Raw genomic sequence first — 25,182 nt, 5'->3', positions numbered from 1 at the left:
GTGGTAAAAAAGGGTGTTTGTTTTGCCTGTTGGCAGCAGCTGGATTCTGGAATTATTTGGGAATAATTCTCTGCTGTTGGGAATTATTTGGTGGATTCATCAGTTTTAGTCTGGTTGGTTCTGCTCTGCCCTTTGCACTTGGAGCTGTTTTGAGGGGTTTGTTCAAAACCTCAGTTCCATCCCCTCTCACCCCTGGCTGCTGCAGCCACAAGTGAGAGGCACGCAGGGTGGGGAGTGGGGAGAGCAAATCCTGGGAAGCCTTGTCAGGAATCCTGGAATCTGTGTGGGAAGCCACGGAGCCTTTTCAGTCACTGCTTCAACCCTTGCAGGGCAGGAAGGGGAATGAAGCCCCAAAGCCAGGTTGGTGTTTTGCCTCTCCAGTGGGAATAGGAACAGGTTTAATTTCCCTAAACCTCTCAGGTTAAAACCCAGATTGGACTGGGTTAGAACATGGTGAGGACCCTTCTAACTGAAGGAAGTTTAGGTTGGATTTTGGGGAGAAATCCTTCCCTGTGAGGGTGGTCCAGCTTTCCTGAAGGCAAACTTTGGGCTGCTTCCATCCCTTTAACCCGTGGTCACTTTCAAAGCTTTGAGTGGAACTTTTCAGGTGCTTCCAGCTTGACTTGGTGTGTGATTAATGAGCAGTTATGAGCAGATATGGATTATAGTGGATTTAAGCCTGCATCGATGCTATAATTAAAAGCTCTATTAACAATATTTACCAATATTTAATGAGAGATGTCAAAGGTTGCTCTGGAACTCTGTAGGACTTGACTGGTCCTCCTGGGGAGGGAGCAGCTCCTCTGTTTGATTGCAGCAGTGTCTGGGGGGTGAAGCCCTGTGGGTTTTGGGTTTTGATGTGGGATCTGAGCTGTTCCCTTGCTGGAAGGGGCAGGGTTTCGTGGTGCTCTCCTTCTGTAGGGACACTTGGTGTCTTCCCAAAAGGAAATGCCCCAAAACAGGGCAGAACGGAGCTTGGACTAGAGCCTTGTCCTCACACTCTGGAGAGGAAAATCTGGTTTTTCCCAGCTGCATTTTAACCCCACTCCCATGAAGGGTTTGGATTTTTTTTTTCTTGGTTATAAACCAGGGATTTCTACATCTTGTTTTAAGAGAAAAAACCAACCCTTCATGGAGGGTTTGTACCCTGCTGTGTCCAAAATCGCCCCTGACACAGCAAATCCCTCCAGCAGACCTTTGGCCTCGCCTGCCTTGTGACCCAAACCAAGGGGACAGGGGCACCCCTGGCACCCCTGGCACCCAACCCAGCAGCTGCTCCTGCCTCCACTCCCCGGCTGCTGCAGCTGCCTCTGCTCTTGGGAAATGCTTTCACCATTTCTGTCTGGATACAGCCCAAAATAAGCTCTCGCGTGCTGCCTTCACCCCAAAAACCAGCGTGTGTTCTGTGAATCCCACCCTGCCCCGGATCGCCGTGGTTTGGAAAGGCCTTCAGTGCCCAGCAGGAACACCTGGATTTATTTCTGTCTTCTCTGAGGGATTGCCCCCAAATCCTGGGGACAGGTGGGGATAAAAAGGAGCTTTTTATGTGTCACCTTCTCTCTTCCCAGAGCTCTCCCTCGTGCTTGGCTCATGCCAGCCCCATCCCAACATTTTCTGCACCAAAACCCCACCTTGGCCACTCCGTGTGGAGCAGCCAGACCCTCGGGTGGGCAGGGGACAGCTCAGCCCGGCTGTGGCTGCTGGGGACAAAGGGCTCCAGTCACCCAACCTGGCACCACCCCAGGGCTCTGGGGGTGCCCCGAGCTGAGCTGGATCGGGCAGGGCTGAGTTTGCAGCTGCCCTGGAGCTGCGGGTGAGTTTGGATTGCCAGCTCAAGGTGTGTTCCTTTGCTGTTCTTTTTTTTTAACCTTGATTTCAGAGGGGAGGGCTGCTCCTAATCCTGTTGGTTATCAGCTCAAATGTGTGGCTGTTCCCTTATTTATTTATTTTTTTTCTTTTATTTCTCTTTTGGAGCCTCTTCAGGAGGTCTCTGTGTCTGGAAAGGTTTCCCCCATCCCCCAGTGCAGAACGCAGAGCTCCCAGGAGCTGAGGTTGCCTTCCCCTCTGACTCTCTTCAGGCTTATTTTTAGGCATTTTACAATTAATTCTTTTGGAGAAATAAAAACAACAATTAGAACCGCCATTGTGGCTTCTAAGAACTGTTGATAGGGAAAAAAACCCAGCCCTTTTAAAGGCTGGTATTCTGGGCCAAATCCCCCAGGGAAAGGGGAAAATGTGGCCGTGCCGTGCCAGGGTTCCAGGCAACGTGATCAAAATAAACCAGAAATGGAGGCTTTGCTTCCACTTTGCTCCTCTTCCCCAGCCTCCAGCCCTGAGTCAGGGGTGAGGCTGGGATGAGCTGCTCCTGAAGCCTTGTTTTCCTGCTCTGCTCTGTGTTCCTCTCCATTAAATCCGTGTCCGTGCGGCTCAGGGTGGAATTGTTGGGGCTTCTTGGAGCTCAGGGGAGCAGGGTGACTTTCCTGAGCCTTCCCCTAAAATTCCTGGTGTTTTAACTGCTGCAATGAGGTCGATGGCACGCAGAGGATTTGCTTTTCAAGTCCACCTTGCCCTGTGGAATGTGAAACTGTTGTCATTGTTGTCAATATTTGGGATAAATTTGGTCAAAGCACAGAGAGACAGCTGATCTTCACAAAGCTCCGGCCTCTCCCCAAAAATGTGATTATTTCCAATAAACTTTAGGGGCAGGTGAACTGTTTGGGGGCCGGGAGTAGGGAAGGGTAAGGGCTGAAGGCACGTGGCCCAAGAGGAGGTCAAGGTTTTGCTTCTTTTTAACGGAGCTTGGCACGGCTGGCATCTGTGTCCGTCGGCCAAGGGCGATTTGGGGCTGGAAATGGGGAATTGTGGTGGGGGGCACTGAGGGGGTGGGGTCTGGGGCCCCTTTCTGTGGGGTTTGGAGCAGGACATGCCCCTCTCAGGGGCTGCTTTGTGGCTTCAGGCAGTCCCTGCTGGGTTTTCAGTGGTTTCTGGGGGTTTCTGTGATGTTTTTGCGGTGGTTTTTTGACCTTGCTGCATCCAGAGCTGGTGGATCCCTCGGCAGGGGGAATCAGGCAGCAGTTTCCTTTTCCACCAGCACCTGTGGGAGTTCTGGGACCAAACCCGAGGGGAAGGGGAAGGGTTGGAGCCCTTCAGAGCCTTTCTGAGCTGAATTACCTGAGACTCGGGATGGCCCGGACAGATGTGTTGGCATGGCAACGGCTCCAAGGAAGCGCTGCTGGGAAGGGGAGCCCTGCCCTGCCCCAGCTCCTGCTGGCAGGCCCTGATTAGTGGCAATAATTAATTATCCCTCCAGCAGCAGGGCTAACGAGGCTCGGCTGTTAATTTGCTGCCTTACTGATGATGTTCTCCCGCTTTGGCTCGCAGGGAAGGGGGACTTGGAGCCGCTTTTTCTGCGGGTTTGTTCTTCTCTTCAGGGCTGGGCGTCCGGGGGAAAGGGAATTCCCTGAGCTCTGCCCCTGGATCCTGGAGCAGCCCTGGCTGCTGGAGAGCCTGGGGGATGCTGGGCTCCCCTTCCAGCTCCAGGGGTTTCTCTGAGAGGAGAGCTGTGCCTCCTTTGGAGCTCCTCACCTGCCTTTTCTCGGCGCTGTTGGACACCAGGCCGGTGTTCTGCTTTGCTGAAGGACAGCACTCAGCTCCTGCAGGCTCCTTTGCCACACAAAGGAACTTTTTGGTGAAGCTGAAGCTCCTGATTCCCCAGACCAGGAGCTTCTCCAAGTGACCAAGATGTGAATTGTTAATTTACAGAACAGCCTGCCCCTGGAACAGGGGAAGGAACAGGAAAATGATGCTTTTGCTCCTTCTGAGAGGCTTTGCTCTGTGCAGTCTGTGTGCGACAGCACCTGAGCTGAGCTCTCAAAGAGCCGGAGGAGCTGAAGGTATTTATTTTTGCAGCAATAAATATTCTGAACTGTTCTGGTGGGGGCTGGTGGTCCTGGAGAACGCTGCCTGGCTCTGCTGAAGCGTTTTCCATGGAAACAGCCCCTGTGCCTCCCCGGCTCCGAGCTCAGGGGAAGGCAGACCCAGGCGATTCAGCCCCTGGGATAATTTCCCCTCTTGACGTCAGCCCTGCTCCCTCCCAGCTCTGCTCTCCAGCAGGAGCCCTGAGCTCCCAGGATGTGCCTGGCCTTGGCAGGGCCCTCTCAGCTCGCTGAATGTCCATTTGGGGGTATTTTGGGAACAAACCTTCCATTAGCTCGCTGTACGTGAGAGGTTTTGCCGCTGCTCTGCAAAGCAGCCCCACTCGGATCCTTATCAAAGCAGCGTCGCCTTTTTGTGCTGATAAGTCACCCCAGCAGGGGCTGTTACATAAAAACCACATTATGGCGTTTCCCTGGCAGGAAATCACCACCTTTAGGGAGCTTTTGGAGCAGAGAGATCTCTCCTGAAAGCCCCGCATTGAATCTCAGGGAACACCGAGTGGCAGCTCCGGGGAAAATGGAGCCTTCCTGGGAGGGATGGGGGATTGGAAACCCTGGGAAAACGGGCAGACAGAACTTTTAAAATGAGATAAAAGGAGGATAAAACCTGCTGCAGCCTCGTGCCCCCCTTCCTGAGCGTGTTGCCATGGGGGGTGCGTGCTCCTTTTGGGGCTGCCCGTGCTGGGGTGATCCCTCAGGGCATCCCTGCTGGTGTCCCCAGGGTCCTGCTGGGCTCAGGGGGAGCTGTGGCCTTTGGCTGTGCCTCTTGGAGCTGTCAGCCTTCAGCTTCTCAGTCTTTACCCAGTGCTTATTTCACCCCCAGGGTTAACTCTTTCCTGTGTAAGATTTGTGGGGGTTCTAACGGCAGGCACAGATCTTCTGTGGTTATTAAATTACCAGCACTGGATGGAATTCTCTGCTGCTGGAGCTGCAGGTATGATTTTTCATCAGGGGCTGTTTCTATTAAATTAGAGCATGTTCCTTCCGTGGTTTCAGTTTCCACTCAATCTTGTGGTTTTACACTCAAATTAACCTCAGATTTCTTTGTTTGCCTGCATGTCTGGGCTCTTCCACAATTTCCATTTTGTTCTGCTAATTTCTAACCGCCAAGAATCAGGACAACCTGTCCAAAATCAGGTTTAGTCCACTCAGAGCCTATTCCTTTAGCCTTGCAAACCTCAGTCTGAGTTATTCTCTGTACCTCGAGGTGCACGCAAGGGGGGGCAGAAACATTTCCCTCATTTCTCATCCACTTCCCAATTCTTATCCCTCTGAGGGTTTGCCTCAAACTCCCAGGGATGCCTCATGGGAATCAGCCAATGAAAAGTTTCTTTTCGTCGCATTTCAGATGAGCTCTCTGCCATCTGACCTCCCCTCCACTGCAACATTCCCATCAGAAAATCACCTGAATCAGCAAAACCCTCTGCTGGCTCCACGTGCAGCTCTTTCCCCACAGTGACCTGCTTGGCCACGTTCCCATCAGGGTCAGGGTTGCAGAATTTACGCCTCGTTTTCCAGTCTTGCACTTTGCCCAGCAGTGGAGGCAGAAAGGGAGGACACGAGAATCAATTCCTGCTGTCATTTCATAGTCAGTCTGATTTTCAATTTCAGGGTTTTCCAGACCAGCTCAGCAGCAGAGCTGTGTGCACCGAGGCAGGCACAGTTTAGGGTTCCTTTTAGGATGCCCAAACCACAGCAGGGCTGTGTGCACTGAATTCAGGCACAGTTTTAAGGCTCTTTTTGGGTTTCCCAAGCCAGCTCAGCAGCAGAGCTGTGTGCACTGAATTCAGGTGCAATTTTAAGGCTTCTCTTGGAGTTCCAAAGCCAGCTCAGCAGCAGGGCTCTGTGCACTGAGTTCAGACATGGTTTTAAGGCTCTTTTTGGATTTTCCAGACCAGCAGGGCTGTGTGCACTGAATTCAGGTGCAATTTTAAGGCTCCTCTAGGATTTTCCAGACCAGCTCAGCAGCAGAGCTGTGTGCACTGAATTCAGGTGCAATTTTAAGGCTTCTCTTGGATTTCCCAAGCCTGCTCAGCAGCAGAGCTGTGTGCTCTGAACTCAGGCACAATTTAAAGTCTCTCCTTGGATTTCCCAAGCCACCTCAGCAGCAGAGCTGTGTGCACTGAACTCAGGCACAATTTAAAGTCTCTCCTTGGATTTCCCAAGCCACCTCAGCAGCAGAGCTGTGTGCTCTGAATTCAGGTGCAATTTTAAGGCTCTTTTTGGATTTTTCAGACCAGCTCAGCAGCAGAGCTGTGTGCACTGAGTTCAGACATGGTTTTAAGGCTCTTTTTGGATTTTCCAGACCAGCTCAGCAGCAGGGCTGCACGCACTGAGTTCAGCCCCAGTTTTAGAGCTCCTGTGGATTTTCCAGGGCCGTTCCCTGCGCTGTCACCCCTCCGTGACCCGTGCTGGTGTCCTGCTGCTGACCCCTGTGCCACATCCTGGTTAAAGGGGTTTGTGTCCCTGTGGGTCACAAGAACCCCTCAGGGGGGCTGTTTGGGGCCGAGTCACTGCCCAAAAGCACTCTTGGGGTGGGGGAACAGCTGAATCCACTGGTTCTCCATTAACTTTTGCATTTTATCTCCAAACATCACACTCTGGTAGCAGCAGGAAGCGTGAGGGGCACAGGAATGTCACTGGTGATGTTAAAGCAAGAGCTGCTGAGGATCCTTCCAGTGGTTTTTGATCTCATTTTAATTCATTTTGAACGAGCCTTCTATTAATGAAAAGTGCAAAGTGCTGCTCCAATCCCGTGGCACCGAGTTTTCCAGTCCTCCCAAATTCACATTTGGCAAAAGTCAGTGGTACCAACGACCCCAAGCGTGTCAGAACCATGGGGAGCAAACCTCAGTCTAGAAAATCCAGTGTTTGCAGCAGCCATCAATTGTTTCGTGCCTCAGAGAGGAAATAACTTGACCCTGATGAAGACAAGAGTGGCAGGCGCTGCTTTAGCTCACTAGAAATTTAAAAAATGAAATGCACATATTCTTTATTTTGTATTAATACACTGTAACTGCTTTACAGAGTCCAGCAGATCAGTTGCATGTAAATACTACAGATGAACTTGCCAAACTGGAGCTCACAAAACTAGTGCATTTATCCCAAAGCAGAGACTAAACCCTCTAAATCCTTAAAAAAATACATTAAAGAACATACCACACACACACATATTGCACTTTTCTCCGTATGAAATTTGTACCCCATGTACATCACACCAAAGTCTCTTCAAAGGAGGCTGTAGAACAAGATAATAAAGCTAAGAATTACTCTAACAGTAGTGTACACAGTTCTCTAATGTCAGAACAGAAGAGATTGGAACAAAAAAGCCACTTCAAAGGAGGAGGAAGTGGTGCCCAATGGATCCTCTCTGTGTCAGAAGGCTTCAGAAGCCTTTTAGTCCTAATTGGCTTAAAGGAAATGACATGAAATGTTAAATATGCTTTTGGCTGAGGGGAAGGAGTCGGTCTAAACTCCATTAAAAACACTGCAGCCTCCCCCTGCCCAGCCCTGCCCAGCTCCAAGGAGCTCCCACTGCTTGGCACATCCTGCTAAATGAACTGCAGAACTCCAGAACGGAATTATTTTTATCTTTTGAGTCCTGGAACGTGCAGGATCCTGGAGCTGGACGGGGAAGGAAGTGGTTATTGTTCTGGCAGTGCCCCAGCTCCTGGAGCTGTGAGCTCTGGGCAGGTTCCTCACTGCACAGGGCCTGGGTTGTGCTGTGGGCTGGGGAAGGGGCAGGGAAAGGCCAGGACTCTGCTTCCTCTCGGCTCCTGCTCTGCCCTGCTGCAGTTTTTGTCAGGCTGTTTCCCTCCAGGTGTCACTGGGGCTGCGTGCTCCAGTGTCACACAGATTTCCCTTGGAAGGGAAACCACACAACAGAAACCTTTTCTGTTTAAAGCAGAGCTTTCTGGCCATCTTTATCTCGTGATCCCTGCTCCTTCAGCTCTCCCTTGCTGCTGCTGCTGCCTTGAGGATCCCTGTGCCAGCAGAGGCAGAGGCTGAGCATTTGGGACTGGGCCAGAGTCAGAGCAGGCTCCAGAGAACAGGAGCTGTCTCTGCCTGCCCACACAGGGACCAGGTGCCTTGTGTCACCTGTTGAACCCTCCTGCCTTCACACCCTGTGGCTAAACCCCTCCTGTTCCACGTTTTGATGTGGTCTTATTGCTGATTTTCACCTCCCTCTGCCCTGGGGATTTGCAGAACCAAAGACCAAACCTTCCAGCAAACTCTGGCGTGATCAGCACAGTTCCTCTCCTCTTTGTGCTTTGATGGAGCTGCAATTGTGCTTAATGTTTGCTCAGGAAAGGGCTGGCCTGGCCAGCTGGCCACCGCAGGGGCAGAGCCAAAGCCCAAAGTGGAGATCTCAGCTTCCTGCAGCTCCCTGAGCCACCCCTGCCTCCCGTGACTCGGATTTCACGAGGGGAAAAGTTCTGGAGATCCCTTGACATGGTTGATACATCAAAAGGTCTGGAGATCCCTTGACATGGTTGACACATCAACAGATTGATGCTGAAATATTGCTGAGATACTTTCAGTGTCCTATATACACGAGCCATTCAAACACTAAGAAAGTTAAACATGTCCCACACGGTGGGACGTGTGCTCTGAAGGGACTTTGGCCACAGCAGGGATATAAATGGGGTATTGTCTACTTTCTTCAGAAAAAAGCATATAGGCTGAGAAAGAACTGAAAAAGGCACAGCACTATCACTTCACAGGGGTGTTTTTTTTACTTTTTATAAGCTCATTGTTTGTTTGTTTTTTTTTAATCCTTAAAGTTCTAAAACCCTAAATAATTGTCCAAATATACAAAGCTCAAGAAACCACCAGCAACACATACTGCAAATTCCAAACACAGTTTTGTCTGCTTGTTTGTTTTTGAAATGCAACCCAGGGACAGGTGGATCCTTTCCAGCGAGCAGAACTTCTCCAGGACAGAGCCCTCCTGGAAAAGGGGGTGATTTTAAAAGCCACCCAGGTAGATTTTATATTTTTTTTTAATGCCATTTCCTGCAGCTCTTGCTCTCTTTCGTGGCTCTCTTACCTTCTGTCTCTGTTGGCTCCTCCTTGATCCTCCAGAATTCCAATCCCCACCCAGAGGTCTCTCCACACAGTCCCAGGTTTCTTTTGACAAAGTCAAGGTCCAGATTCCTTCAGCAGCCAGTGAAGAGCTCCTTGGCAGGCCTGGGAAATCCTGTCTGGGTGCCAGCAGGAGGAAGTGGAGGCTGCCTGAGACGCTCAGGGCTGGCCACAGAGTAATTCCACGCCAGGAGCTCCACCAAAGTGCAACTTCCCTTGAATTCCTCCTCGTGCTCTGTTCTCCAGAGGGTTCCAGTTGCCATCAGCACAGACCCAAATCTACCCTGAATTTCAATGAAAACTATTGCTTTTATTGCCAGGAAGGACGAGAAGTGTGCACTCCCTCTCCTCTCTCCAGTGGATGGTGGATGAATGCTGACAAACTCCCCGAATTTCTTCAGAAGGGGCTATTTCCTTCTGATCAAATTCACCTCGTTTGCCTCCTTCTACGCAGACTTTGTGGGACGAAGCTGCACTCCCTGTTCTCCAGCCCCTGCCACTGGGCTCAAACACCTCCTGCTTTGCTTTTTTTCCTTCCAGCCAGGTGGATTTTCAGTTCCCCTGTCGATCCGAGGGTCGAAAAACTTCGACGGGGGGGTGGAGTAGGAACGGGGAGAAAAAAAAAAAAACAAACCAAAACCAACCAAAAATTCACATGCTTCTCCTTTTGTCCTTCCAGTGTGCCCTGGGTGCTAATTGACCAGGACGTAGCCACCGTGCTGGGGATCCACAGCCTCCATCATCTCGCAGTCGAAGAGTCCGGGCAGCTCCGGCAGGGGCAGGGAGTCGTAGCCGGGCTGCGCCTCTGCAGAGCTGCTCTGGCTCTCTGTGCTGCTCGGGGGGACGCGGCACTGCTCGCCAGAGGGGACAGCAGGCAGCTCACAAGTCTGGTAGGGGAACCCGAGGGGCTGTGCCGGCTGGCCCTGCCCCGGGGGGGACAGGCGGGACGGGCTGGGGGGCAGCGGCTCCAGCTGCACCTTGGGGAACTGCCTGAGGAAGGGCTCGAAGCGCATCTGCCCCGAGGAGGGCTCCAGCACGGGGCTCAGGGCCTGCTGCAGGCTGAACTGGGCTGGCTGCTGCTGCTGCTGCTGCTGCTGGGGCTGCTGCTGCTGGGGCTGCTGCTGCTGCTGCTGCTGGGGCTGCAGCTCCTCCGGGCAGGGCAGGGGCAGCGGGCTGGCCCGGGGGTACGAGCTCTCTGCTATCTGCATCTGGTTAAAGTAGGCCTGCAGCTGGGACTGCTTCTGCAGGAACAGCCTCTTCTGGTGCAGCCTGCAGCCAGGACAGAAAAACAGATGTTGTGGCAATTTGGGCTGCTCACACAGCTCCAAATCCCCGGGCAATCCTGCTCCTTGACTTCTGCAGCACACCAAAGTTAGCTGGGTTACTGCAGGGTTACCACACATCACATCTGAAATCCAGGGTTACCACACATTTTCACATCTCCTCTGAAAACTTTATCACATTTTTAAGCTAGCGCCATGCATTGTTTACTTCAGTTTGTTAAGAATGGGACGCGCTGTGTTTGTATTTTAAAGCCTGCTGTTCACTGCTCTGGGGAATTTGGGAGCTGAAGATCAGGCAGAGAAATTGCTAAACACATGGCAGGACTTGTTCTTGCTTTTAAAAGAAGTTTTGAAGCGAAACTTTCCTTTTTCAGATCATTTCTAATTGGACAAAGAGAGTTCCAGCTCTTTTATTACTCTTGAGAGTAATTTTCCTGCCTGATTTGGGGGATTCTCACCTGTGCTCCTGGAGCTGCTGTTCCAGACTCCGGGGCAGCTCTTTGCAGTAGAGCTGGCAAGTGTTGGGAGCTTTGGAGAGCAGAGTGGGCTTCTGCAGGGAAAGCAGAGCTGCTTTGAATGGCTTTTGATTTAATGAATGAGTCCAGAAAGCACAAGAAAGATTTTCTACCCCTGTAACTGCCCAGCTGTCCACAGAGCCACTCTCTAAACCCATTGGCTTCTAACCCTTAGGCAGTATTTTTGCAGGAGAGATTATGCCATAAAAATCCACGGAAAGCTTTCTTCCCTAGTGGAACAAACTGCGAGCTGGAAAATTGGGGAAAAAACAGTTTTTTATGAACTAAAGGGATATGAAAATGGGTTTGAAATAAAGGGGGTGTAGAAGAGGAAGGCCCAGGGGGTTAAGAAGTGGCTCTCAGGTGCTGATGCAGAACCTTTTTGGGATGTTGCAGCAATAACCTGTATTGAGCAGCAGTCACTAAACACTGCCAGGCTGGGCAGGGAAAGGCAAGGATGCCCTGTGTGCATACCCAGGGACACCCCAAACACACGGGGCCATTGCCCTGGGCTGCTCTCTGACAGCTCTGCCTGGGCAGCAGAGCCCAGAGCTGCTGGGCTGAGCTGGGGTGGGCAGGGTGGGATTCACAGGGCAGGGCAGGGTGGGATTCACAGGGCAGGGTGGGATTCACAGGGCAGGGCAAGGTGGGATTCACAGGGCAGTGTGGTGTGGGATTCACAGGGCAGGGCAGGGCAGGGCAGGGCAGGGCAGGGTGGGATTCACAGGGCAGTGTGGTGTGGGATTCACAGGGCAGGGTGGTGTGGGGTTCACAGGGCAGGGGTACCTGCAGCCGGTGTTTCAGGTACTGAGTCTCCAGGCTCTGCCTTCGGGACAGCAGCGGGGGCTGTGCACCGCTGGGGAAAGCAGCTGGAGCCTCCTGCTGCTGCTGCTGCTGCTGCTGCTGCTGCTGGGAGCCTTCCTCCTGCAGGGGGAGAGGAAGAAGCTGCATGGCTAGAAAAGGCTCTTGAACCCTTGCTTTAAGGGTTTTCCCTGCCTGAGGTTCCCTGGCTGCTGTGTTCCTGCTCCTCGCTGGGAGCTCTGGAACGTTCACTCTGCAAGTCAGGCTGGGTGTAACTGCAATCTGCTTCTGGCATTACACCTCCAGCAAGAAAAGGTGTCATGGGCCTTTGCTAAATCCCAAACACCCTTCAGATGGAAAGCAGTGACTGCTGGGTTTGGAAAGCTGGCAGAGCCCCTCACTGACACCACGAGGATGGGCAAAGGCTGCAAATTCTCCAGTCTGGGGAAGGCAGAAAGGAGAACAGGACATTTAATCTGTCAGTCAGCTCTTCCCAGATCTCCACACCACCTCATCCTCTCCTGAGCTGTCCCAAAGCACTGCGATGGAGCTCCATTTCTGCTTTAAGTACCTGTGCAGGGCTGTTGATGAGGTCCTGCAGCTGGGTGGCAGCTGATGTCAGGGAAGGCTCTTCCTCTGATCCCATCTGCTCATACAGCAGCTGGACTTTGTTCAGCTCCAGGATTCCTTTGGTTCGTGCCAGGTTCTGGAGGTGCTGCCTAAATGCTACAATCCCTGGAGAGGAGAGAAGAGCACAAACCCCTGGTCAGGATAATCTGATTTTCTGGTCGGCGCGGGAGATGAGCCGAGTGACAACCGAGCCACAGCCGAGCACGGAGGACATTTCCTGCTGTGCCTGGCTGTCCCTGTCACCAAACCAGAGAGCCGAGGCAGGTGCTTGGCGCCGAGCAGAGCAGCTCCTGCTCAGAGCAGTTACCTTGGGTGAGGGAGGTGTCGGAGGCGCGGCGGCCCTCGCGGAAGCTGACGGGGGAGCGGTTGTGAGCCTCTCGTTTTTGGCAGCTCAGGGCCTGCATGGCTGGGTTGGCAGGCCTGAGCCCCAGGAAAGGGGAGGTCACCCGCGGGGCCTGCTGGCTGCTCAGCACCATCTCCTTCAGGGAAGGGGTCTCCCCCAGGAATTTGAGATCCCTCTGCACGGAGCCCATGTCGTACTCCGAGTCGATGCTGCCCAGGGAGGAGTTCTCATCCAAGGAATAGACTTTCCCTGGGACAAAAAAACCCAAAAAACCGGGACAAAAGTGAGAATCTGTCACTGTGGTATTTTATGAAAATCTTTTCACCAGGATTTTTTCCTCCTGAGAAGCCTCAGAGGAAAAGAAAAACAATAACTCTCTGCTGCTGTGGAATGCAACAGGGGCTTCTCTGATCGGTCCATGTGGAGTGTTTCTACTCAATGACCAATCAAAGACCCAGCTGTATGGACTCTCTGAGAGTCACAGGTTTTTATCATTCATTCTTTTCTATTCCTTTCCAGCCTTCTGATGTACCTTTTCTCTCTATTCTTTTAGTATAGCATTTTAATACCATATATATCATAATACAATAAATCAGCCTTGACATGGAGTCAGGATTCTCATCTCTTCCCTTGTCCTGGGGACCCTCGAACACAACACAAGAATCAGCACCACTGACTCGAGCTGCTGCTGCCAACAGCGGCTGTCCTGGAGAGAACAGCCAGAGAAATCAATTTTGACAAAGGAATTGTCTCGTGAAACTTGCAGTACAATAATGGGGATTTGCTAGAGGGTTTTGCAGTCTCCTGCAGCAGCCAGAGACTCTACAGGTGTTCACTGGCTTGTCTAGAAGGTGTTTAGGTGTTTTTTTAATCCTGAAAGGTTTGGTCACCTCACTGGCGCTGGAGTCCAGAGGGTTTCATTTCCCCACTGCTCTCCGCCAGCTCACCTTTAGGGGATGAAGGATTTGGGGACATTCAGTTGAGAGAGCAGCCAATTTTACCAGATTTCCCAGTAGCTTTTGGGGTTTTGCATGAGTTTCATCACCTGTAAATTTGCTGCTCTGATTTTATACTGCCTCAACAGCACATTTTGGGGTATTTTGTGTTGTTTTTTTTCCCTTTGTCTTTTCTAGTAAATACAAACCATCTTGTACTCATCACATAAAACTGATCACCTGAGTGCTGGGGGACAGAAGGAGCTGTGAGCCGAGCTCTGTACCTGTGCCTGGCACCATCACCAGCTGGTTGGTGACCTCAGCCAGGGTGTGCCTCCTCTTGCCCCCTCGAGCTGCCTGCAGGGCAGCGAAGGCCTGCGCTGGGTCCTCCTCTGCCTCTCCCTCCGCCTCGATCCCCTCATCGATGCAGGTTTCCATCATGCTGGAGGGCAGGGACTGGCATCCTTTCCTCATCACCACGGGGGGCACGGGGTCCAGCAGGCAGCCGTTCACCTGGGGGCACAGGGACAGCTGGCTTTGTGCTCAGCTTTGTGTGGCTCAGCTTTGTTTGAGCCCAGCTCTGTTTGTGCCCATCTTTGTGCCCACCTTTGTCTGGGCCCATCTTTGTTTCTACCCAGCTCTGTTTGTGCCCAGCTCTGTCTGGGCCCATCTTTCTTAGTGCCCATCTTTGTGTCCACCTTTGTCTGGGCCCAGCTTTGTTTGTGCCCAGCTCTGTTTTGTGCCCATCTTTCTTTGTGCTCACACCTTTCTTCGTGCCCAGCTTTGTTTCTGCCCAGCTTTGTGCCCAGCTCTGTTTGTGCCCACCTTTGCTTTGTGCCCACCTTTGTTTGTGCTCACCTTTCTTTGTGCCCAGCATTGTTTTGTGCCCACCTTTCTTTGTGCCCACCTTTGTGCCCAGCTTTGTTCTGGGCCCAAAGAACCCCCCCAGGAGCAGGAGCTCCCTGGCCTGAAGCAGTTGGCATCTTTGACTCTGCTGAGCCAAGCAAGGCTTGTCATGGACAATTCTCCATTTCCCAGTTACATTCCCTGAACACTCAATTCCCTAAATCTGAATCTTCTTTTCCCCACAGTTCTGTGCTCTCCAGAGCTGGTTTTGGGGTTTTTTTTTGAGTTTTTTTTTTTTTTTTTGAGTTATTAAAAACTTGGCCAGCTTAGTCACAAGTACAAAACATTTCTGGAATGTGCAGTACTGCTGTTCCCCCCTTCCTATACCTCCTGTGCTCATTTATCACACTCAGATAAACACCAGGAAAAAAACCCAGCCTCGCATTTCATCCTGGCAGGGCTGTGCTCAGGAAGAACTCCATAAATGCACCTTCTCCCAGCACTGCTCCACTTGATTGATGCTGCTCCCCTGCAAACACAGGTTGCCTGGAGAAGCTGGGGAATCTCCCTCCCTGCATTTACCCAGCCTGATAAAGCCCTGAGCAGCCTCCCACAGCTTTGAGTCAGACCTTCGGAGGCACCTCCCCACCCCAAACTGCTCCTAGGATTTGAATTCTGCTTTTATTCTCCATGCCAGTTTTTAACTAATTCTTTGCCATATGGAATTACATGGGTTTTAGACCAAAAAAAATTATTTCTATATATTGTTTTATTTAAAATTTACCTTCTTACTTCATTATTTATGATTTATATTTTTAAATATTCCATTATTATATTTATTTCTACTAATATTATATTAATATATTTCAATTGATAAATATTTTAATATATTTTTATATATTTTTATATATTTTAATTTATAAATATTTTTATATATTTTAATTTCTATATATTTTATATATATTAATTTTAAAATATTTTAATATATTTTAATTTATAAATATTTTATATATTTTAATTTATAAATATTTTAATATATTTCAATTTCTAAATATTTTAATATATTTCAATTTCTAAATATTTTATATATTTTAATTGATAAATATTTTATATATTTTATTTTCTATATATTTTATATATTTTAATTTTAAAATATTTTAATATATTTTAATTTCTAAATATTTTTATATATTTTATTTTATAGATATTTCCATGTCCTGCAGCTTTTGGAGGCTCTGTCCTGTAATTACTCTCCTGCTGCACAAAAAAAGGATCACACTGGGTAAAATATGGATGGAAAAAGCACAATCCTTTACCACAAATCCTGGCACTGCTGCAGCTGATTTTATGTAAAGCCGTTTTTTGGGAGCCATTCCTGAATTTTCCTCCAAGTTCTTTGGAAAGGAGGAGTGTTTGGAAAAGAGCTTCCACTGCATGGAGCAACTCTTAACAAACGGTCTTGAGGCAGAACTCCATGGTAGGAAAATATCAAGAAGCAGCTATAAATAGTTGAAACAGCAGGAAAAGGATGATTCCTGCACGGGGAAACTCTGGCTCTGCTGCCTCCCTTTTCACCGAGTGGATTTTACCCCTAAATTTCATTTGTCAAACACCTTCCTTCCCATTTGGGACTGCTGCCCTCAAAGGCCTGGCACTGGTGTGGCAGAAAGGAAGAGCAGAGCCCAATCCCACCCCTGCAGCTTTTCCAGGGATCAGAGCCTGGAAATCTTTACTGGTCGTGTCCTACAAAAATTAGGAATATTCCCGAGTGAGTTCAGCCCTGTCACCTCACTGTCACCGGTTGCTGACCGGCCAAACTGCAGCTGTAAAGCAAAAGGGGGTGCGAAATAAAGCTTGAAATGTTAATTTTGAAGTGCCTTTGAACTGGTTTGTGCTCTCCAGCTGCCACAGACCACACAAGGAGCCAGGGCTGAGAACCAGGGCCGCGCTCCTGGGGCTGGGGACAAACCAGGGAGCAATAAACCCTTCCAAGTGGCAGGCAGGAAATCAAACCCCAGCTGGCAGCGGGCAGGAGAAATATGCTGAAATTCAAGTTATAACGTGGTGCAACATGAGAGAAAACAGCAGAAGTTTTATGGGAGTCACATTCTTCATAAATGTAATTATTTTAAGCTATTTCCCCTTTCTAATTGCTGACTCCAGACCAGGCTGGAGCTCCTTTTGGACACTTCAGCTGCACCCAGGACCCCTCTGTGTAAGAAGGAGGAGTCTTCAGAGCTCTTGAAAATACATTTTAGCAGAACAAGGGAAGGAAACCCACTTTTTGGGATTTTTTTCCCCCCTTTCCAAAAGCAGTGTGGTGAGAATGGAACGAAGCAAAGAACAGGAGGCAGAAGAACGATGAAAAAAGAAACTGCTGTGGGGAGTCACAGGGAAGGAGAATTTGGAATACCTACAGCTCTCGATGCTTAAATACTTGAATTTCAGGAAGCACCGCTGTGCTTTTAAAAGACAACAATATATTTCAGCTGGAATGATCTCTGGAAAAATAAAAAGAACAAATGAGAGGGTGATTTCAAGCTGTACCTTTGGTGTCTCAACCCTTTCCTCCTCCATGAAAGCTGCCTCTCCCTGGCAGCTGGAGGGAGGGAAGGAGAAGGTTTCTGCTCCTGAGGCCGAGGGGAGCCCTGGAGACTGCAGCAGCCTTGGATTTTGGGAATGCAGGTTCACCGAGGGCACCACGGCTTGGGCCTGAAAAACAGAACGGAAGGACTCAAAACTGGAACAGTTCTAGGTGGGGAGCAACATCCAGAGTCACGGGTGGAACAATGTGCAGCACGGCGCCAAAGCAGAAGTGCAAGATTTATTTCTTGGTTCAGGATGAAGAACATTCTTAGCCTTTAAAATTGGGGAAAAAAAACAACATTACCACCCCCAAAACACCCAGGCCAACCCCAAAGCTCAGTACTTATTGAAGCTGACCTATTCCCAGCAGCACGGACAGAGTCTGGGGCTTTCTGGTGCTCTAAAACTCCCTTTTTATATTCAGAACAAACCCCCTGACTGCTACCAGGAGGCTCAGGAATGGTTTCCATGAATTTTGTGGAAATTTCCCAAAAATTAGGAGAATTTTCCCCTGGTTTTGAACCTTTATTTCCTGGAGTGCAGTATCCACACCACTGGCCAAAAGGAAACAACCACCCTCAGCCAGGAGCTGTGGTGCCACCATGTGTGAAAACAAATTATCCTTGGGCCAACTGGGAGGCTGTAAGTGAAGAAAAAAAGTGGGAATGCAGGAATTCAGTACGAGGAACCCCCTCCCAGAGGCGTTTTATTCCTCCTTGTTCATCCTGCTTTTAATAGGTCTTAAAATTGATCATGAATACATCTTAAAATTGATCATTTTCTCTGCACTACTGTGACCTCCTGTCACAAGAACCAAGCTCAAACCTGGCTTTAATCCTTGCCGCGCTGTTCCTGGACCTGTGTTCTCAGAACTGAAGCTGAGTTTCACCTCAGCAGAACCCAAAAATCCCAAAGGGAATCTTGCTGCCTGTTCCAGCTCAGCCTTCCCAAGGCATCGCCAGGGGACGAGCAACGAGAGCCTCGCTCAAACCAAACCCAATATTGGCATTTTAGGCTTCAGGATGAAACTACACCAAGCAGAGAGGGATTGCAGGTGGGAAGGGAGGGATTTTGGAGGGGAAGGAGGCAGAGCAGCCCGGGGCTGAGCAGGGAGCTGACCTTGGCCACCTTGGCCACCTTGGTCTGCTCAGCGGTGGTGCTGGGCTGGAATTTTAAGCTCCAGGATAAAACAGCACCAAGCAGAGAGGGATTGCAGGTGGGAAAGGAGGGATTTTGGAGGGGAAGGAGGCAGAGCAGCCCGGGGCTGAGGAGGGAGCTCACCTTGGCCACCTTGGCAGACCTTGGCCTGCTCGGTGATGGTGCCGGGCCGGAATTTTAAGCTCCAGGATGAAACAGCACCAAGCAGAGAGGGATTGCAGGTGGGAAAGGAGGGATTTTGGAGGGAAATGAGGCAGAGGAGCCTGGGGTTGAGGACAGAGCTGACCTTGGCCACCTTGGCCTGCTTGGCAGTGCCGCTGGGCCAGAATTTTAAGCTCCAGGATAAAACAGCACCAAGCAGAGAGGGACTGCAGGTGGGAAAGGAGAGATTTTGGAGGGGAAGGAGGCAGAGCAGCCCGGGGCTGAGGAAGGAGCTGACCTTGTCCACCTTGACCACCTTGACCACCTTGGCCTGCTTGGTGATGGTGCTGGGCTGGAATTTTAAGCTCCAGGATAAAACAGCACCAAGAAGAGAAGGATTGCAGGTGGGAAGGGAAGGATTTTGGAAGGGAATGAGGCAGAGGAGCCTGGGGTTGAGGACAGAGCTGACCTTGGACACCTTGGCCACCTTGGCCTGCTCGGCAGTGGCGCCAGGCCAGAATTTTAAGCTCCAGGATAAAACAGCACCAAGCAGAGAGGGATTTCAGGTGGGAAAGGAGGGATTTTGGAGGGGAAGGAGGCAGAGCAGCGTGGGGCTGAGGAGGGAGCTGACCTTGGCCACGGTCTGCTCGGCGATGGTGCTGGGCCGGCGCTGGCGCGCGTCCACGCGCTGCTCCACGGGGAAGCTGCTCCGGTGGGATTTCAGCCTCTCCACCAGCAGGTAATAGATGGCAGCAAAGTGGTTGTAGCTCTTGTTCTGCAGGGACTGCACAAAAAAAATACCCCAAAACAATCACAGGAATGTGCACCCTGTTGATGGAGTGACCAAATTGTTCTTTGGCTGCTGAAAAAGGCAGAAAAGCCCAGAAGTTTCTGTCCCGAAGACACCTCATGGGACCTGTGGGACTTCACCTCACACCTGGGGCTGCCCACTGGACACAGACCATTCAGGACCCTCATTTGAGGGGTTGTACCCCCATTTCAGTGAGTTTCACCCCCATTTGAGGTGTTTTACTCCCATTTGAGGTGTTTTACCTCCATCTGAGTGTGATTCACCCACATTTCAGTGTGCTTTACCCCAATTTTAGGTGCTTCACCCCCATTTCAGTGTGTTTTACCCCAACTTGAGGTGTTTCACCCCCATTTCAGTGTGCTTTACCCCCATTTCAGTGTGTTTTACCCCCATTTCAGTGTGCTTTACCCCATTTCAGTATGTTTCACCCCCATTTCAGTGTGTTTTACCCCAATTTTAGGTGCTTCATCCCCATTTCAGCATGTTTCACCCTTATTTCAGCATGTTTTACTCCCATTTCAGCGTGTTTTACCCCAATTTTAGGTGCTTCACCCCCATTTCATTGTGTTTCACCCCCATTTCAGTGTGTTGTACCCCCATTTCAGCATGTTTTACTCCCATTTCAGTGTGTTGTACCCCCATTTCATTGTGTTTCACCCCCATTTCAGTGTGTTGTACCCCCATTTCAGTGTGTTTCACCCCCATTTCAGCATGTTTTACTCCCACTTCAGTGTGTTTTACTCCCATTTGAGGTGTTTCACCCCCATTTCAGTGTGTTGTACCCCCATTTCAGCATGTTTTACTCCCATTTCAGTGTGTTGTACCCCCATTTTATTGTGTTTCACCCCCATTTCAGTGTGTTGTACCCCCATTTCAGTGTGTTTCACCCCCATTTCAGCGTGTTTCACCCCCATTTCATTGTGTTTCACCCCCATCTGAGTTTTACCTCCACGGTTTTCTGCTGGTCAATGCCCAGGCTGTGCATCAGCCTCAGCACCTGCTCGTTGTACTCGCCCAGGGAGGGCTCGTTCTCCTCTCCTGGGGGGTAAAGGATTGGCCTCTGGGCAGGGACTTCCACCAGCATCCACTTGTGCTCCTTGATCTGAGCAATGCTCAAACGTTTGGATGGGTCCAGCACCAGCATCCTCCTGATCAGGTGCTCACACTCTGTTGGAAAAGGGAAATAAAATAAGAATTATAAACTTGCTCGGCGACTACCAGCCCAGAGCTGCTAAAAACCTCTCAAAAACCAGACAAAAAATAATATTAAAGTGGAGAAAAACCCAAACTCTTGATGGCCAGCAGCGCCATTCCCCCTGCCCACCTCCTGCTTAGCCCAGAATGGATTCAAACCACAGCAGGATGAGTAAAAGCACGGCACTGTTACCTTCAGACATGAAATATGGGATCCTGAACCTCCCCTCCAGCACTCGCTGCCTCAGGATGGGCAGGGTGGGGCCATCAAAGGGCAGAGCTCCACACACCAGGACATAGAGCACCACCCCCATGCTCTGTGGGGAGAAAAAAGGGGATTTTCAGCTCAGCTCCAAGCTCCCGGCAGTGCCTCTGAGGGTGCAAGCCAATCACTGCTGCAGAAAGAATTGTTTTCTGCAGGAAAAGGGAATTTAGAGGCAAAGGAGGGAGCTGCACATGGGTGACTGAGAGGTGAACCCCAAATTCAGCTGAGAATTCGGGATATTTTCATTATTTTATTATTATTTATTTTAGGTTTTATTTATTTATTATCATATTTTTATTTATTTCAATAATTTTATTTATTTATTATCATATTTATATGATGTCATTTATTGCATGTTTGAATATGTATTACCCTCATGAATATGCATTTCACCACTATAATGAAACCACATATAAGAAAATAATTGGAATTTAACTGGTGTGCTTTGGGCTGTTATCAGGCACCCAGTGCTGCTGATTTGTCCCCTATTAAAGTTTAAAAAAGTTTAAAAATTAAAGTTTAAAAATTTTTAAAGAATGAGCCTCGTTTCTCACAGGATCCTCATGCCCACTCAGCCCAGAAAACACTAAAAGGCACTGAAAAAAAGCAAATTTCACTCATCCAGCCAGGGAGCTCTGGGAGGAGTTTGCTCCCCTCCAAATCCACCTGCTGTGCACATCTGGCAGCCACCTGGACAGGTAACTCCAGTTCCACGCAGTCTTAAAAGGTTTTTCTGGCACTCAAGAAATAAACCTGCAAAGGAACAACTCGTCTGTGGCTTAAAAGAAAGATCCCAGATCTGTAGGTTAAAAAAAAAAAATCAAATATTCCAGATCTGCAGCTCAAAAAAATCAAATACTCCAGATGTGCAGGTTAAGAGAAATCAAATAGTCCAGATCTGCAGGTAAGAAAAATCAAGTATTCCAGATCTGCAGGTAAGAAAAAAAATCAAAGATTCCAGATCTGCACCTTCAGAAAAATCAAATATTCCAGACCTGCAGCTTCAAAAAATCAAAGATTCCAGATCTGCAGCTTCAAAAAAATCAAATTTTCCAGATCTGCAGCTTCAGAAAAATTGAATATTCCAAATCTGCAGCTTAAAAAAATCAAATATTCCAGATCTCCACCTTCAGAAAAATCAAATATTCCAGATCTGCAGGTGGGAAAAATCAAAGATTCCAGATCTGCACCTCCAGAAAAATCAAAGTTTCCAGATCTGCAGCTTTAGAACAATCAAATATCGGTTCCAGCTTCCCCAGAGCTGACTGGAATGCAGTAAAAATTCAGGATATTGGTACCCAGATGTCCAGCTGGGGTCCCTCGTACTGCTGCCCTTCAAAGACCTCGGGGGCCGCGTAGGGGGGGCTCCCACACCACGTTGTCAGAGGCTCCCCGCTCTTGTAGAAATTCCCAAAGCCAAAATCTGGGGGGGAAAAAAACAAAAACGAAGGGAAAAGTCACTCCAAGCTTCCAGAAAGAATAATGACAGGCATGCCCCTCTGTGATCCCACCCCGAATCCTTCTGGGGACTCCCACGATGATCTTGGGGTGCTGGCTGTCCTCTGCTGTGGGATTATTAAAACACTGCAGAACCTTCCCAAGCCGGAGCAGCTTTGAGCCCATTTGCAAACAGCCATCACTAAAATTCAACCAGCTGACAGTCGCAGCAGATAAATGAGATTATCGACTCGCCAAGAGATAATCGGAGATTCCCTGGGCTTTCCTCAGGTGCTTTCTGGCCTTGAACGCACAACAAATTCTGACAAGCTCTGGAGCTGGGAGAACGGAGCTGTGCCAAGAGCAACAGGCACGGGAAAGCACGGGGACCTCAGCTGGGAGGGACACTGCCACCGGGGCTGGCACGGCCCCCTGATTAAAAATTCTCTGAAATGCTGCTGGTCATGGCTTCGTGGGGTCTGATATGAATCAGAATCTCTACAATTCAGGGGTGAGAAGCAAAAGCAACGAGCTCAGAGACAGAGGCTTCTCCCCTCGAGCTGGGCAGCTGCTGGTGGTGCTGTGACAGCGGTGACAAACAGGGTGACACCAGGCTGTGGGTGCAGCTCTGAATGCTCCCAGGGATGCTCTGAGGTGACAAACAGGGCGCTGGGAGGTGACAAACAGGGCTCAGACTGTGGATGCAGCTCTGAATGCTCCTGGGAGGTGACAAACAGGGTGACATCGGGCTGTTGGTCCAGCTCTGAATGCTCCTGTGAGGTGACAAACAGGGATGCTGGGAGGTGACAAACTGGGCTCAGGCTGCGGATCCAGCTCTGAACTCTCCCAGGGATGCTGTGAGGTGACAAACAGGGATGCTGGGAGGTGACAAACAGGGCTCAGGCTGCGGATGCAGCTCTGAACTCTCCCAGGGATGCTGTGAGGTGACAAACAGGGATGCAGGGAGGTGACAAACAGGGCTCAGGCTGTGGATCCAGCTCTGAACTCTCCCAGGGATGCAGGGAGGTGACAAACAGGGATGCTGGGAGGTGACAAACAGGGCTCAGGCTGCGGATCCAGCTCTGAACTCTCCCAGGGATGCTGTGAGGTGACAAACAGGGATGCAGGGAGGTGACAAACAGGGCTCAGGCTGTGGATCCAGCTCTGAACTCTCCCAGGGATGCAGGGAGGTGACAAACAGGGATGCAGGGAGGTGACAAACAGGGCTCAGGCTGTTGGTTCAGCTCTGAACTCTCCCAGGGATGCAGGGAGGTGACAAACAGGGCTCAGGCTGTTGATCCAGCTCCTGTGAGGTGACAAACAGGGATGCAGGGAGGTGACAAACAGGTGACATCAGGCTGTTGATCCAGCCCCGAATGCTCCCGGCTGCTGGAATGCTGACCAGCAGATAGCAGAGCTGATAAACGCCCTGGTGATCCCAGCCCTGCTGAGCCACCCCACTCAGCCCCGCTCAGAGGAGCCAGAAAAGCACAGGAGATCCTTCAGAAGCTGAGAAACAGAGAGAGATCCACCAAAACTCAGGAAAAGTCACCTGGAGCTGGCTGGGGGCAGCAGAGCAGAGCTGGGACAGCTGGCACCCTGTGAGGCGAGCTGCTGGCACCAGGGCTGGCACAGCTGGCACCCTGCAGGGCGAGCTGCTGGCACCAGGGCTGGCACAGCTGGCACCCTGCAGGGCGAGCTGCTGGCACCAGGGCTGGCACAGCTGGCACCCTGCAGGGCGAGCTGCTGGCACCCGGGCACGGCCAGGGCTGCTCCCCGGGCTGGCTGCCAGGGCTGCTGCCAAGGTCAGGCCCCGGCAGAGCCCAGAGCGTCACGCTGAGCCCTGACGGGCAGCACGGTGACGCCACCGGGCCCAGGGACGTCACCGGGCCCAGGGACACCACCAGGCCCAGGGACACCACCAGGCCCAGCGATGTCACTGGGCCCAGGGACACCACCAGGCCCAGGGACGTCACCGGGCCCAGGGACACCACCAGGCCCAGGGACATCACCAGGCCCAGGGACACCACTGGGCCCAGGGACACCATCAGGCCCAGGGACGTCACCAGGCCCAGGGACGCCACCAGGCTCAGGGACGTCACCGGGCCCAGGGACGTCACCAGGCTCAGGGACGTCACCAGGCCCAGGGACACCACCAGGCCCAGGGACGCCATTGGGCCCAGGGATGTCACCAGGCCCAGGGACACCACTGGGCCCAGGGACGTCACCAGGCTCAGGGACGTCACCGGGCCCAGGGACGTCACCAGGCTCAGGGACGTCACCAGGCCCAGGGACGTCACCGGGCCCGGGCCCACAGGGTCAAGGCCGGCTCGGAGTCCAAACGTGAGCAGGAAGCAGGGGGTGGAACAGGACAGCACAGCCCCGCTGCCCTTCCTCGCTCACCCTCCCGAGCGCTGCGATGCCTTCAGCACGGGGGGACAGCAGAACGCACCCCAAATCCCCCCATCCCTCTGGGCAACCCCCAGCACGGCGCCACCTTTGCCCCTCTTCCCTTCTTTCTCCATTTCCCTCTTCCCTTTTTTCCCCTATCACAGCCAGACTGCTGTTGTGAATGTTTTTTTACCATTATTCCCTCGGAGAAGACTTTTGCTTCCCACAGAATTGGCCCGGCAGCGGTGACAGCGCTTCGGGAGCACGGAGCCATTCCTGCTCTCCACAGAAGCATTCTGCCACTCCGTGTAGGTGTCCTTAAATCTGATTTCTCCCCTCACTCATCTCGGATTTGTCAGCTTTTCAACATCCTCGTAGAGCAGATAAACATCAGGTTTTTATCTCAGAGCTGCAGCTCTCCCTCGGGTGCCACCCTCATAAATCTTCCTATCAGATTCACAAGTACAAGAACATTTATTTGTAAGCACAGCTAAAGAAAGCATGACCTGCTTGGGAGCACTAAGGATTTCAAATCCTAAAAAAAAAAGTGACATTCTTTGCCTGTCCAGACTGGGATTTAAAGTCACCTCTTTAAATTCTCTTTTTAGAGAAGAGATTTCTTCTCTTGAAGAAATCACCAAAAAGAAACATGAAGAAATCTGAGCAGCAAAAAGCCAATGTAAGAGAAGCCTCGGGTTTATGTCATTATTAACTTTAGATGATGAATTTTGTAATAAAGGTAATAAAAATAAATAAACCACAAAGGTTTTATTTCTGGTCACCCAAAGGACCTCGGGAGCAAGGATATCCTGGAGGTGCTCCTGGC

General features: G+C 50.6%; 1 protein-coding gene across 1 annotated transcript in view; it reads right to left on the bottom strand.

Annotated features, from left to right (window-relative positions):
* Nucleotides 1-6,901: 6,901 nt before the first annotated feature.
* Nucleotides 6,902-25,182, bottom strand: part of SIK2 (salt inducible kinase 2) — a 33,008-nt gene continuing 14,727 nt past the window's right edge. The window contains exons 5-15 of the mRNA XM_038161534.1: nucleotides 21,827-21,951; nucleotides 20,457-20,580; nucleotides 20,016-20,236; nucleotides 18,890-19,042; nucleotides 16,921-17,085; nucleotides 13,812-14,040; nucleotides 12,557-12,841; nucleotides 12,191-12,354; nucleotides 11,605-11,742; nucleotides 10,762-10,853; nucleotides 6,902-10,289 (exon numbers count right to left, since the gene is read on the bottom strand). Of these exons, the coding sequence (XP_038017462.1) occupies nucleotides 9,713-10,289; nucleotides 10,762-10,853; nucleotides 11,605-11,742; nucleotides 12,191-12,354; nucleotides 12,557-12,841; nucleotides 13,812-14,040; nucleotides 16,921-17,085; nucleotides 18,890-19,042; nucleotides 20,016-20,236; nucleotides 20,457-20,580; nucleotides 21,827-21,951 (2,273 nt within the window). The 3' untranslated portion in view covers nucleotides 6,902-9,712. The remainder of the gene's footprint in view (nucleotides 10,290-10,761; nucleotides 10,854-11,604; nucleotides 11,743-12,190; nucleotides 12,355-12,556; nucleotides 12,842-13,811; nucleotides 14,041-16,920; nucleotides 17,086-18,889; nucleotides 19,043-20,015; nucleotides 20,237-20,456; nucleotides 20,581-21,826; nucleotides 21,952-25,182) is intronic.

The sequence above is a fragment of the Motacilla alba genome, chromosome 24 (assembly GCF_015832195.1).
Source record: "Motacilla alba alba isolate MOTALB_02 chromosome 24, Motacilla_alba_V1.0_pri, whole genome shotgun sequence".
NCBI lineage: Eukaryota > Metazoa > Chordata > Aves > Passeriformes > Motacillidae > Motacilla > Motacilla alba.
Note: the sequence above shows the minus strand (reverse complement) of the source record. Positions and strands in the feature narration are given on the sequence as shown.